This window comes from Ostrea edulis, chromosome 6, assembly GCF_947568905.1.
Source record: "Ostrea edulis chromosome 6, xbOstEdul1.1, whole genome shotgun sequence".
Classification (NCBI taxonomy): domain Eukaryota; kingdom Metazoa; phylum Mollusca; class Bivalvia; order Ostreida; family Ostreidae; genus Ostrea; species Ostrea edulis.
In genome coordinates this window covers 56,905,176-56,920,689 of record NC_079169.1, presented here as the reverse complement: position 1 = coordinate 56,920,689, position 15,514 = coordinate 56,905,176, and the positions used below count along the sequence as shown (strand labels likewise).

Sequence of the window (15,514 nt, the reverse complement as noted above, 5' to 3'; positions counted from 1 at the left end):
ATACCCACTTGTATATCGTTGATTAAAAAAAAACAACCCAGACAATAGGAACTCTTCAATTTCAGAAAATAAATTATTGCCCCATGGAATTCATCATTTGAACGGAAAAAGTGGTCCTTTTTTAATATGGACTTTACATACCTAGATGGTAAGTAATGCAGCATTAATAGTGATACAAAGTTGGTTTAATAGTAAAATAATTTATTTGAAGCGAGCGGCAATGTCACCTAGGTGCAAATCAACTGCTAGAACAGACTGAAGCTGAAGGACTGCTCCGAGATTCGGTGAAGGCGTCAGTCCTAGTATCCAGCTGAGATTAAGCAATGCTCCTGTTCTCATTATAATAGATCTAACAATTTCTCGACAGGGGTGGAATACACAGAGCTATTTACACTTTCAATGGCAGAATCCTCCCCTTTGTCAATCATAACAAAATTCAAACTATAAAACAAATTCTGCTTCAGTGTTTGGATACTACATGTATAAAACATGCACGAGTACGAAAACTATTCTGATATATGGGATTATTTCTGTATCAGTTGTACATGGCACAGATGCCTGTGTTTCAAGAAATTAAAACAAGTGTGTATGATACCTGAAAGTTTCAATCGTATTGAGGGAGCCATTGGATTTTCCATTAGCTCCTTTTACTCCCAAACCTTGGTCTTTAAGGACATACGCGAGGTACGTGTATGTCAATGGTATATAAATTTTTTTGACATCTCACGTGCAATTCGCTTAATTTTTCTTCACATCTCACGTGCAAATCGCTTAATTCTATTTCATTTCTACAAAACATCTTGGGATATATTACCATGTCTGTTTTAGAGTTAACATATCGAACCCGGGACCTTCTTATTATTAGATAAGTGAACTAACCACTGAGCTACCGGGTCGATTTATAAAATCTGATTATTCGGAAATCATATGACAAGACCTCTTCATATCAAGACGAAAACAATATTTCAGAGAAAATATCAAAACGTCGTGTATATCTGATTATGTCCATAAAACTGATTAAGACTTATAGAAAAGAGGGGTGTCCGGGGCTTGTTCTAATCCGCCACTGAATATTTATATATCTGACATGGACCAGCTTCTAATGATCCGCCAATGCAATACTGTAAAAATTAGTGAAGCGTAAATATTTACGAACAATGCGGTCGACATCCTATATTCTCAACTTGTAATATACTATGTTAACGTTACCATAACATGACCATTAAAAACTCACGCTGAAAGTCCCTATCTGTGTGTCAAGAAGCGAATATCAGTTCAAGTGCTTCATATGGCGAAGTACACATGATCCGAAAACTAGGTCAATGTAAATAATACGTCCACGCAAGCCCACGATACGTGTACACACGAGAGATAATTCCTTCGTTTATCGACCAAAATGGAGTCTCAAACACACATTTGCGGTAAGTTTGAAGAAATTAACACTTTTGTTTGCGAAGTATGATAGTCTTGGAAACTTTTTAAGCCTCAGTACCGTTGTTTTATCCTCCTAGGAGCCTAGCCTAGGACAGGTCGAGAAAACGTCCTATAAATTGACTTCCATTCGATAATGACGACAAACCCCCGTCAATGTCTTATAAAAGCTGATATTTCTCATTCATTGTTTAAAGAAAAGAACAGTAGAAGTTCAACTTTATATAATATATTCTTTATCGTCGATGAACTTGAGAAAATCATTTGTTCAATGTGGTCAATTGAAGTCGGGTTTATGATTCGTACCTGTACTTCATACTAAGTCTAAATATAGCTGCAATTATTCAAATTCTGTACGTCTTTTTAATATTGTTTTTATCAAATGGACAAAATTTGTCGAAATATCAGACTATGCAGCTTTAGAGAAAACTCTACAACTTTTTTTTTCCACTCACCTGTGATGACTTGCTTTAGGTATTTTCCCTTCCTGTTACATCATGGTGGTTTCGAAATAAAATATGTATGGAAAGTAGCCTGTTGTGTATTGACATTGAAAGAAAATATGAAAATGAGATAACTAATAAAACACCCTTTACATGTATATTTCCTTACACATATACAAGGAATATTGGGTTTCTTTCTTTTTCTTTTTGAAAAATAAGGAATTTCATAGAAAATACAGTCATCTCATAGAAAATCACCAATATTATTATCATCTGTTAACGCCTTTCTGACTCGGTTTATTTATGGTGTAGGCGTTTAAAAGCTATGACAACATCGCACGTAAAAACCGGATATGGTGACAATCACAACACAAACATCGTTTTCATATTCAGACGTTTGTCTCCTGGTCTGGATTTCGCAGGGGAAAAAAACTTTTAAGTCCAATATTGAACTTAAATCTGTGATTTTATTCAAATTTTAACAGCTCAAATAGAAGAAAACTCAAATTGAAGTTTGAGATTTATGCGAGAAATCCAAGCCTGTATAAAAAACATATCAAATAAGAAATGTGCTTCCAATGCGTCACATTCAGTAAGCAATGTGCAGTCTGAGATGTACAGGTGGGGGTTAAATCAGGAAACTGTCGTATGATTGATTGAAACTATACAATATTTCTCTCACTAGTATATTTTATTAAATCGGTACTAATCATGTATGATATCAACACAAATACCACATGTACCCCAAAGATCAACAATTTCTGAATTGTAAATGTAATATACAAGAAGTGTCTGAGGCAATTTTAATAGAAACTCCTTACATAAAAATTCCCTCGCTGTGGAGGTCAAAGGTAGTTCTCCCTATGTTCCCTACATGCTTATAAGTTAAAGAAGGCAAAGCAAAAGGTCTTTGAAAATGGTCACTTTAATACTGCACTATATGAATGAATTCAATGAACTAATTTAATGAACTAATATAATGCATTTGCAATATGGTTTACATAAATTGTCAAATAGTATTGTGTTTTAATAGCTTGTATATTAAAGATAATACAAAACACCAGTAAAATCAGTTTTCACTAATGTCTTCTTGAATTCATTAACTTGATAAATGAAATCTCCATAATACTAATATTCAATTATGTTCCTATTACATGTATTTGATATAATTCTGAAAAATATGGGAGACACCCAATATATTGTAAGTCTGGGAATGTAATCGTTTCATCTCTGTCAGATTTAACTGTCTATCATAAAGTAATCATTAGTTGTGTAGCTAGTATTGACCTAATATTTGGACACATGTATATTAAGCAATCCTTGGTACGTCTTAAAGCGTAAAAAAGATCAAATCTTTCGGTTAAAGGTCAAATATGATGATGTCATTTGCCGTTTATGTCAATTTTTCTTAACCAAATATTTTGAAAATTCCAAAATATCCGAAACTCTTGGTTGAATTTTCTTTGTTTCAAAATATAAAAATTTCTGTATAATTCTTTTCCATTATGTTATACATTTTTGAAAATTTCTATAATACATTTATTCTTAAGAGATTGTAACATGCACCATTCTTATATGTAAGATTGGCTATTGACGAGCCATGTATGTTATAATGTACATCGCGGTGTACACAAATATATCAATTATAATATATTTTGTTGAGATTTAGTAACAAATAGGTCGGCTTTATAAAAACTTTAAAGTATCACTAATATTTGTGAAATCTCTATAGATAATTTTAACACAGGGCACATTCTTATCGCGAATGTTGATTTTCACACTCATCTAATTTGGTTCTGATACCCTATATTTGAAACTATGTGGACAACACAATTATAGTATAGATTTCTTTTATATCATGCACAATATAAGGTTTGTTTCTTGGAACAAAATATTAAAGTTTTAAAACAAGTATATTTGAGGGAAAAATACATATCTATTTGGTACTACCTTAAAGCCACACAAGCTGTAACTGACGGTAAATAAATTGAAAAATAAAAGAACAGATATCTAACATATTTGTGATTTAATTAATATATATAACTTGATAGAGTCAGAGTGGATCTGAAGCAATAAACCCATCAAATCAGCAGAAAATGTCGATTCGTGAATCATTGTCAGTAATTCCTGCTCGTAATCTCCGATGTGCATTGATCTCGGAGGTCACCAGCTCGGAAAAAAGCGAAAGAGAGGCACTGAGCATGTGGTAAACAAGTTAACACGCCAATTCTATAGAAAATTCTCTATCAAAATTTGATTTGAGTGTCACAGGAAGGGAGAAAATGCAATGGGCCAGACCGGGATTCGAACCCAGGCCCCCTGAATCTCTAGTCAGGCGCTCTACCAACTGAACTAACCAGCCACCGGCGATCGATTCCGGCTAACCACTACACTCCTCCCTCCTCAAATGTCTTCACACCTGAAGACATCAACCCAGGATCTTTATCCCCTGACAGGCAGTTCCAAGGGCTGGTGTTCGGCACCAAAGAGGTATAGCGCTTTTGCTGACGAAACGATCGACTCAGAAATCTAAAAGGAAAACACCGGTTTCAAATAATAGATTGGCGTGTTATTTTTAAATATAAGGCCAAAGGTTTTAATGTTTCGTTAACCAAAATAAATTACTGCTGCAGTTTAGCATTACTGACATTTATACGAGTCGTTCTTTGATCAATAAACCATGTTCCTATGTGGAATGATGAACAGTACAATATTTTCATAGGTGCATTCATATCACACAACAGCCCTTTTACATATGGCATTACTTACATGTAGCTCACTGTCTATTTCTGACATTGACTTTGATAGATTTCATCAGTTCATTTGCCTTTGTTTGATAATTCGAGTATTTAGCTTTGCCTAAATATCATATGACAGTTGCTACATGAGTTTTTATATTTACTTTTGAGAAGTCAAACTGTATAACAGTTATTTTCCCCGTGACCTATTTTTACTTATTACATGGTGTGCATTTGTGCCCCCTTTCTTGTAGTATTTGTTTAGCTTTTCGTCAGCCACATTATGGTTCCAAAATCCTGTGCACACAGGAACAGGTTAGTGTAAACAAACGTTCACTGTGATCTCAGAATAAATTCCTTTTCTCTAAGTCGTAACTTGCAAATATTGGAAGTTACATGTATGATGAAAATGACTAATATTTGTTAAAATATATGAATCACATTTATAACCCCCCTCTCCAACATAACGACCCAAAATAAAAATGAAAAGCAAAAAAAAAAAAAAAAAAAAAATAGATTTGGAAAATATTGGAATTGAACTCGGAATGTATGCTTTAAGTGTAAGATTACATAGCACCTAAACCACTATGCCACCCAGGCATGTTAGTTTAAAGGTTTCACGTTTGACAGACTTGTAAATCTCAAGGTAAATTTTGAGAACGATTTTTTCATATTTTAGCCATTTTCAACAGGAGGGTCACCTTAAACCAAATTTCCTCAAATGGACTTATGGACTTATGTATTTCATACCGATTGTTAAGCCGTTCTTGGCACACTGATTTTGACTGCGGATAACTCCGTTTACCTGATCAGGATATGGGGCTCACGGCGGGTGTGACCGGTCAACAGGAGATGCTTACTCCTTCTAGGCACCTGATCCCATCTCTGGTGTGTCCAGGGGTCCGTGTTTGCCCAACTATATATTTTGTATTGCTTGTAGGAGTTATGAGATTGATCACTGTTCGTTATCTTCACCTTGCATACACAAGTAAAACAATTTCAATGTATTATTTCTGGTTTAGGGTGGCCTTTTGCAACAGTTTGCATTTTTTTTAAGGCCCATTACGTTACACTTACTATATACTCTATATAACCACGGTGATGTTTATGCTTATCAAATAAAGATACTATCAACATATAGATATCCTTATTGAGTAATTTGGGTAAACAAAAGTATAAACTGACTTTGTATAGCGGAATATTTGTTAAAAATGATATTCAAGAAAAAAGTATTTATTTAGGCGAAATTGCATACCAAGTGCGTTAAACTTCTTTAACAGGAAGGGACAATATGCAACGGACCAGATCGGGATTCGAACCCAGGCCACCTGAATCTCTAGTCAGGTGCTCTACCAACTGAGTTAACTGGCCACCTGCGATCTAACCCGGCTGACTGCTACACACTTATAGTACTTCTGGTCATTCATGAAACAATGTGATATTTTAAAACAAACGAAACGTTTAGTTACTCACGTCAGTTTCCGTCTGGTCTCAGCAACCCGATTGTGTTCGGCAATCATCGTTTTCATGTCCTTGTATACGACGTAATGGCGGTTTATACTCCTTGTAGGTATGCTCTCAAACAATATCCCCTTGTTTATTTTTTCTTCAGATCTTGGGGATTATATTAGTTATACCGATATGTGTTATTTGGTGCATAATTAGATAGTTGAAAAAATACAGTCAGTCACAGCTTGTATTGCTTCAAAAATCAAACAACAATTTAACTATAAGAGACGGTTGGACATTTTAAACCGCGCTGGTACGATTACCGGTATAAATTACATTCTCTGCCCAGAGTTCCGTGCCCTACGAGAACTACATGTGTAAGTGAAGCTTGCGTAACACGCCCTCTGGTGAGAGAATGATATAAATAGGAGGTACATGCAGTAAACTTGCGGCCTTGCCGACTCCTGCAATTTGCACTAGGGAGTGGCAATCGCAATGCGTGTCGTTTAATACTTGTTTGCATTCGTATCGGGACCATATACCGTTGAACGTTGACCGCTAAGTTATACATGCATTATCATGCAGATGTTCTAACGAAATAGGAAGTCATACGCCACGATATGTAGTGGTTCGGGCGCTCGCCTCCCAGCGCGGATTTGATTCTCGATCCGACGCTGTGTCAAACCTAATAGTAATGACTGTTCCTTTGGAAAGCGTCCGCCATTAGAAGTCAAAATTACAGGTCTTCGGGATATATACGGGGGTGGGGGTGTCCAGTGCCACAGTAGGCTCCAGTGCGATAAAGAACCCTCACTGTATAGGCAAAATGTGTGGTACAGTTAAACAGCTGGCGATGTGAGTGAAATTCTAGAATGGGACGTACATCAACACACAGGTCATAACCAAAACTACAGTTTATTATTTTGGCAGATATTGCACTTTAAAATTCCATGTTCATATATACATATATTTAGACCTGCACATTGCTTGCATTACTCACAGCACTGTGTGTACATTTATGATATAACTTAAAAAAGATTAGATATATTTATTCGCGTTTTACATAGGATATCAATACGAAGGTTTTGCTATATCTGGACTGGACTATATATTTCTGCATAATCGTCTTTTAGTAAAACAGTAGGGGTGTTCTTTTTGGCGGGCTAGCTGCCATGTTTTGCTGATTTTGGCGATTTATGGTACAAAATCTTCCGACACAAAACTCACCATATTTGAAGTCTTTTAAAAATTGTACTTTGATGACAATACATATTGATGCAGAACCAGCACGTGATCACCTATATCATTTCGTGATAAGGGACTTTGCTACGAGGGCGAGTCAATAAGTGACCAGCCTAACTTATTTCCGGTTGATATCCACCTCTTATTTTTCAATGTAATTGCCCTCTAGTGTGATGCACTTAGACCAACGGTGTTCAAGTGTCATCAGTCCAGAACTGAAAAAGTCAGGGTCCTTTCCATTGACCCACTCCTCAATTGCCGTCACGACTTCTTCGTCAGACCGGAAATGACGTCCACGGATATCCTTTTTCAAGTTTGGAAATAGGAAGAAGTCGTTAGGAGCTAGGTCAGGCGAATAGGCAGGATATGGTATTAATTCATACCCGTTTCTCTATTCAGCATCCATTGCAACTTTGCAAGTGTGGACTCTCGCGTTGTCCTGTTGCAGCAAAACACATTTAGAGAGTTTACCTCAGCGTTTTTCACGGATGGCGGTTCTCAGCTGGTCTAGCAAGTTTGTATAGCACACTCCAGTTAATGCACTTCTCTTGGGTAAAACGTCCAACATAATAACGCCTTTTTGCGTCCCAAAATAATGTGACCTTCACCTTGGCAGCAGATGGTTGCGTCTTGAACTTCTTTGGCCTCGGGGACCCAGGCCCTACGCACTGACAACTCTATTCTCTGGCTCATAATAATGAACCCAAGTCTCCTCTACAGTCACCAGACGCAAAAGAAAACCATCTTTTCACCTAAAACGCTTCAACAAGGCGCTGCATACTGATGGTCTGGTGGTTGCCATTTGCTCATCGCTAAGAGATTTGGGGACCCAACGGGCTGTTAGCTTGCGCATACCTAAACGATCATGTAAGATTGTTGAAACGCTACCACGTGAAATGCCTAATGCCTGCGCTATTTCTTCTACCTAAATTCGCCTATCAGAGTATACCAGATCCCGAACTTTCTTACACATTTCTTCGTCGGTGGCATCCAGTGGGCATCCAGACCTGACTTCATCCTCTAAAGACGTTCTATCGCGTTTGAATTCCCCAACGCAGAATTTAACCTGAACATAAGATGGTGCAGAAGACCCATAAACATCGGCTAACTCGCCGTGTATTTCCTTGCCTGTTTTACCTTTTGAATACAAGTACCGAATTATAGCACGGTACTCAACTTTAGATGAAAAGCATGCCTTTTCATCACTAGCCATGTTTGACATTCAATATCTTATTAAAGAATGACTCGATACGCGTGCGATTTTGTACCCAGGTATAAAACATGTATTGAAACAAGGCATGAAAATTGTGACCGTCTCGATCAATCGGAAATGGGATAGGCTGGTTACTTATTGACTCGCCCTCGTAACCGTTTTGCTATAGTAGCACATTATATTAAAGCTAGATCGAAATAATAATACAAAGTTTTTACCCTTTCAGTGTTCCACGATAATAGATGAATAATAATGATAAAATATTCCTCTTTCAACACCTACGCTAATTCAAATTGCGATTGGTAAATAGTGAATAATGCTGTATATAGATTTGGTTTGTTTTAAGGAGATACAGCACTCACTGAACCTTTTTCGCGGAAGATTAGAAGACATGCGTCAGATTGTAGTAAACTGAACATGGAAGATTAAGAGAAAATTTTTCATAGAAAAATTATTATTATTATTTTTTTTTTTTTTTTTTTTTTTTTTTTTACAAATATATATAGTGAACCTTACTTTTAATACTTAACAACGGTTTTGACTTTTGACCTTATGTTTATTTGTTTGAATGAAGTACATTTTGCTGGATAGTGAAATAGATTGAGAAATATAAAAAATAGCTTTGTAACCATGAGATTATTAACAAAATAAAACATAATTATGCTTGCCCCGTTAAATTTTCAGGTTAACTTTGCATACAATCATGATGTTTGTGAGTGGTTCTGCTATTGGGAGGTCTTCGGAAGTTTTGAATTTGTAATAAATATTTACAACATTTCGTGACATTTTAATTCGCCTGTTTCCCAATATATCCCAGAAAACGTAAGATTTTAAGATGGAATACCTTTAAAATGTATAAACACCTTACACTTTCATTCACAAATAGTCACGGTTCACGACCCAGCGACTGCATAATAGGTTGTTTTTCCTCTCTGAAAGCTTTGTGAATGAAATACACTAACCTAGATTCACTGGGGCGTGAAATAATGTATTACTATACGTTTGTAAAATAATTTCATGAACCGGAACCACTTGTTACTGTTTAAGAAATTACAAACAGTTTAATTGAGTTTGGAAAATACATAAATAGGAAAGTCATCTCAATTTTAAAGTAATCACAAAAATTCGATTTCGAAAAAAACATCTTACATGTTTGAAATTAATTTTCCAGGCCCCGAATCCAAAAATGATGGAGCTTGTAGAATACATCCTGGACATGGAAGGTATTAAGGATATTTGTGCGGCTTCAGCAATGACAGATATAATCGTGGAAGAAATCGTAGACAATTCTATAGCGGCCAGTGACGCGTCAGGCTCGTCCGGTGCTAATAGTCCCTCCAGTGGTGAGCGTTTGCACTGCTCTGATACCCCCTGTGGACAAGATGCAAACTACTCGCGGGAACACAGATCTATTAAAAGCGTTGTGTCCAAGGCAAAAGACCCTGGACCCAAATCTACTTACCTCCCTCCCTGTCGTGTATGTGGAGACAACGCGTCCGGATTTCACTACGGGGCTAACACCTGTGAAGCATGCAAGGTAAGTTTCGAAGGTGGGGAGGGGAAAATGTAGTTTAGTTATTTAAAACTTCTTCCCAACTCTGTGCAGTTTGATAAATGTTGTCTTAAAGCATATCATTTAAAATGATGTCAATCTTAAAACTGACCCTAGAGATTTTATTGGCATTCTGTCATGACACCATAAATATTATAGTACATCATGAAATTTATGCAAACGTATGACATCAATATTTGATCTTTATTTTATCCAACGCAGAATTTTTCTTATTGTTATTTTTGAATGTCAGACAACAACCGATCATCTTGAATTGAAGATAAAGCGAACAACAAATGAACGTTAAGCACTTTTAAGGAAAACGCCACTATCTATTTTGTAGGGTTTCTTCAGGAGAAGCATTGTGAAGATTCAGCAAAAGAAGGAATCGTATAAATGTTTCGGAAAGGGAGACGGGTGTGTTTTAGGACCGGGAAAGAGAAATCCATGTGCAGCATGTAGATATGCAAGATGTCTAGAGGCGGGAATGTCAATAAGTGGTATGTGTCTTTAAAATACACCTCATTTAAAGTTGACAACCAACATTTGAATCTTCTTAATGTAAGGATAAGAACCATAATTTAGTGGTAACTCAAGAATCGTACCTTGCTTATGTTTACAAACAAATTAGTGAAATGTTAATTTTATGATTTTTATAAAAGCCTCCCAATTTTGCATGTACACACACACACACACACACACACACACACACACACACACACACACACACACACACACATATATATATATATACTTGAAATGTGATATACATCATAAACTTACATCAAAACTTTGTAAACAATAACAAATCCCAATCTTCGTTTACACAACAAATGATGAACTCTCTAGAATGAGCTTCTGTCATATTGTTATAAACTTGATATTTTATGAAACCTTTTCAACATATTAGACAGTGGATTTTGATCAACAAAAGTGAGAAACAAAATTTTGAGGAAAATCGTAAATCAGTCTATTGATTGTTTGATATAACGAACTTCAATTATACACTGTAAGATTTGGAATTAAAATTCTTGGAAGAATTAAAGATCCAGAATCTGTCTATCTGAGATACGCAGAATTCATAAATCGAATTTTTAATATGAACGATATTTAACTTTGTTACCAAGTAATTTAAACCACCACCTTCCAGCCACTATAGTCAGAAGAAGAGTATGTTACTGTATTTTATTAAACTGTAATCAAATTGAAGTTGAATTTCATGATCTTTTAGAATGTAAGGCACTGTGTAAATTACGTAGAGTTTTGAAATGATGAATTTTGTTCTTCCCAAACACTAGAAATTATGTGAAAGCAATTCTAGCAGTGATTCTGTGTATTTTATAAAACTCTGTATGTTCATTCTGAAAATTGATGATATCGTCGTCTCTCCACATCTATGACCCATATCTTGTTATTGTATCTATGTAAATATGTTTCACATGTACCATTCTATGATGTATTGAGTGAACTGAACAGATAATATAGACTTTCAATTATCCCTATAACAGGAAGAACATATCTAAATTGTCAATTGCATAGCCTTTGTTGATTGTATGATTGAATATTGTTTAACGTCCCTCTCGAGAATATTTCACTCATATGGAGACGTAATAACTGAATTAAGATCTTAAGTCCAAACCCTTGGATGTATGTACTAGATATAACTTTTACCGTTTTTTATTCATTATATTTTATTGTGATGCAGTAAACCTTTTCCAATTATATCTTTATTTTTGTTTTGCAGCGATTAAAACTGGTCGGTATACCTATGAGAAGAGAACGAAAGACACGGTAGAAGTAAGAAAAATGCAGACTGCAGAGAAACCACTGTGCCAGGAAACGTACATTAGTGATTCCGAGGTAGACCAGATCATCCAGTCATTGAAGGATATTCTGCTGAAGAATTGTCCGGATGCGTACACAATCTTTGACAGAGAAACCAATCTCACTAGACAGTTGAAGATCTATGTAAGTGTTCTCATTGTTGTCCCATTTATCAGTTGTATTAACTATATGCAACGAATCACACCCACACCCAACCACTCACCCACCCACACACACGCACATTCTATCGACTTTGTGATATTTGGTAATCATACATATATATATTTATGTATATATAGAATGACCACAAAGCCAAATTAGAAATATTTGGTACCATGTCGGTGATACCAAAAGAAGTTTGGGATGAGTTTTATAAGGAAACAGGAATCGACTTGGATAACAGACAAGAACTGATGAGAGAAATGGCGTGCAGGATGGAATACGGACTAAGTGTGATGGTCGATTTTGTTCGAGCTATTCCGGGATTTGCAAATCTCTCCGTCTCTGACCAGACGGAACTAATTAAAGGTATAATTCTAATTTATTGAATTCATGATGCACTTCCTGTAAAAGAAAATTGAAGGTATCGTAAATGGTACGATATTAATTTTGGTCGGAGCCGAGGGCAGATAACTACTCTAGATACATAAATGTATAATCTCTAAGATGATCTGCAACACGTGTTCATAAATGTTGGGTACATGGCAAAAATAGGGTTCATCTACATATACGATCGAAAACTGAGTTTTACTGGCGACGCATGAGCGGACCTGATGAAAGGAATCTTTGCACATGATAAATCAGCTTTAACAGCTGGCATTGTGGCCCTATATCTTGTTTGGAATCCTAAAAGTGATCAGTAATTTTTATATGTTGACTAAAATTTCTTAAATTCAAGACTCCTCTGCATTAGAGGTTAATATCAGTACTAGAAACTGTAAAATTGACGAAACCAAATGCTTACTTTTGCAGCTTCGCATTTCGAATTTTTCTTCTTGATGCATCATAAATCATTTAACCCTGAATTACGGGTAGTATCAGGATTGATAGATATGCACCAAAGTGAGATGGAGAAACTTGCAGAAAAAGAGATGGTGGACCAAATTTTTCAATTCAGTACTTCACTTAAAAACCTCGAGCTGTCTCTCGATGAGATTATTCTTCTGCGAGGGATAAGCGTCACATTCACAGGTAAATGGTTCAGAAATCCTCTAACAGGAGTATTTTTATTTTCTTTCTAGCTTCTCATTTCGAATTTATGTTCATTGGTCATTGTCACTGCTTTAATCCTCACCTGAGAGTTGTCACGGGGTTGATAGATGCACAGCTACAAGATGTATATAAACTCTTTTGGATCGATGAATCCATCACCAGCCAATTCAATCATATGGCTGCAACTTTACAAAAGATAAAACTAGATTGGGAGGAAAGTTTGTTGATGCGTAGTATAGCTGTAACATCTGCAGGTAAGGTAAAATACGCACCCAAATGGACAACATATACCGGCTTATCTACCTGCTTTATGTGTCGCATCACTTTAATCCTCATTTCATGGTTTCAGTCCTAAGGCATTTTATATACTCTGGTAAGGTAACACAGGAGAATAATTTTTCTCCTGATTCTGCTGTCAAAGTTACTGGATTGTTTGGTGTATACATAAGAACATTAGTGGCATGAGTCTGTCTGGGTGTGGACAATTATTGTGTTCCTTGGTGTTTATTGTCAGTTTTTCTTTCTTTCAGTCAGGAAGGTCAAAGTGCATTAAACATCTTAGTTATAGTGAAGAATCATTTCATTTGGTTATGCATGCATGTGCTTTTATTGGGTTTGTTTTGTACATTTTAACATAATTGTTGTAATGTCTTAAGCTTAACATAAACATTTACTACAATTGATATTACATGACTGCTGAAAACAACTGTTTATATACTACTGTAGAATCATTTAAATTCGTGGGGGCCAATTTTCGTGGATTGCTGAATTTTTACGGGTTCGTGGGGACGTAATTTCGTGGATTTATATATTTGTAAGATTCTTGTATACTAGTTGTCTTTATTCGTTGAGGATGTAAATTCGTGGGTGAGGGGTACCCACGAATTCCACGGAAATTGAGCCACGACGAATTCTAATGATTGCACAGTATTTGGTATTATAAGTACTCTGTAGGCAACTACATGTACGGGGCATAAAGGGAGGAATCATCATATTGGATAATACATATCTGAGCTGATTGAGTTTTTGACACCATATTGATAGGGAATATTAATGAGGAATTATGAATAATAATTACATGTGTAGGTTTTCTGTTCCTACAAAACTACAGTTAAGGAATATTTAGGATATTATATCGAAAACATAATTAAAGTAGTCATACAACTTGATGTCAGTGTTAATGGCATAGAAAAATTAGTTCATGTTTCTGACGTTTTATACTTTTTGCGCATAAGATTTTATATAAACGTATTATATCACTTTTTATTTCAACACAGACCGATGTCAGTTAGAAGACCCAAAAGCCGTTGAACGAATTCAGTGGAAGCTGGTCAACGCACTAAGAGTGTTAGCAAAACGTCAGAACTTCAAACCAGAGCAAAGATTATGGCATATTCTGGACCGCCTGACTGCTCTCCGGACTATGACAGAAATCAGCAAGGAACTGGACAAACAGAAGTGTTCGTGGCCCGTGATGAAGGAACACCCTTTGGTTTTGGATATCCTACAGAACTGATGTTTATCTTGCCTGTTTTAATGTGATTAATAAATGCACCACATCAACAACTCCGCCCATATAAGGAAGAAAGGTACAGAGTGGCTTGTACTGGTAATTGTTCGCAAGTGTATGTGATATGTGATTTAAAACGCGCCCAATCAATCACAAAGCAGTTCCGCTGATGCTCGTTTGTGTATGGCGAAGATTTGAATACAGTGCGACCGAAAGTGTTTTATCATTCCATTTGCGTGCAGGTTTTGATTGTTTGAATCCAAACAACGAAATTGATCTATGGAGTTCAATGATCTCGAGCAGCAATTACAATTTTATGCAGCGAGGTCGATGTTGTTATGTAGACCTTATTCAATTCTTTCATGTACGTAAATATTTTTCATTATTCAAAGTGCCAATTTTATAGAATTTGAATATTTGTATAGAGTCCGTTAATTAAATATAAAACATTATTGTAAAGGGAAATGTTGATCAGAATTGTTCCGGTGGCATTTTTCAGATCATTTTGTTTTATTTAACTGAATATACCGTTGGTTTTGGACAACATTTTTAATGATGTATCATGTATCATAGAGAAAAGGTTTTGGATTCCATTACATTCCTAATTTATTGATCGTTGTACATTCCATTTACCAAAAACGTTATTTTTCCTTTCCTGGCAGAAATTCATAATGTGTATATACATGGTTATTAGTGAGCTCATCATTTCAGTAATGATGAATTGCGTTCTCAATAGCTGTACAAAACGTTTTTAAAAAAATATTCTCAACTGAATGTAACTTGCCATACAAGCAATGTTATGTGGATGTTTTATGGTTAATGTTACTTATAGAAATAAATGTACATCATTAACATTACTAGTATTTCTTAAAGACGTTTTGTTTATTCTATATGATTTCT

At 35.7% G+C, this 15,514-nt stretch overlaps 2 protein-coding genes across 4 annotated transcripts in view; one reads left to right on the top strand and one right to left on the bottom strand.

Annotated features, from left to right (window-relative positions):
• The window catches only part of LOC125683599 (centromere protein V-like), a 17,087-nt gene extending 14,786 nt beyond the window's left edge, over window positions 1-2,301 (bottom strand). The window contains exon 1 of one of the 3 annotated variants that reach the window (XM_048924925.2): window positions 1,887-2,301. The gene's annotated coding sequence lies outside the window, so the exon portion shown is untranslated. Of the gene's footprint in view, window positions 1-1,234; window positions 1,576-1,886 lie in introns of those variants that run through there. The other 2 variants (XM_056140164.1, XM_048924926.2) reach the window with 2 other exon arrangements.
• Window positions 1-15,471, top strand: part of LOC125683598 (uncharacterized) — a 17,874-nt gene extending 2,403 nt beyond the window's left edge. Inside the window, exons 3-8 of the mRNA XM_048924920.2 lie at window positions 9,688-10,053; window positions 10,412-10,568; window positions 11,813-12,036; window positions 12,192-12,420; window positions 12,865-13,083; window positions 14,382-15,471. Of these exons, the coding sequence (XP_048780877.2) occupies window positions 9,688-10,053; window positions 10,412-10,568; window positions 11,813-12,036; window positions 12,192-12,420; window positions 12,865-13,083; window positions 14,382-14,620 (1,434 nt within the window). The 3' untranslated portion in view covers window positions 14,621-15,471. The remainder of the gene's footprint in view (window positions 1-9,687; window positions 10,054-10,411; window positions 10,569-11,812; window positions 12,037-12,191; window positions 12,421-12,864; window positions 13,084-14,381) is intronic.
• The last annotated feature ends 43 nt before the right edge of the window (window positions 15,472-15,514 follow it).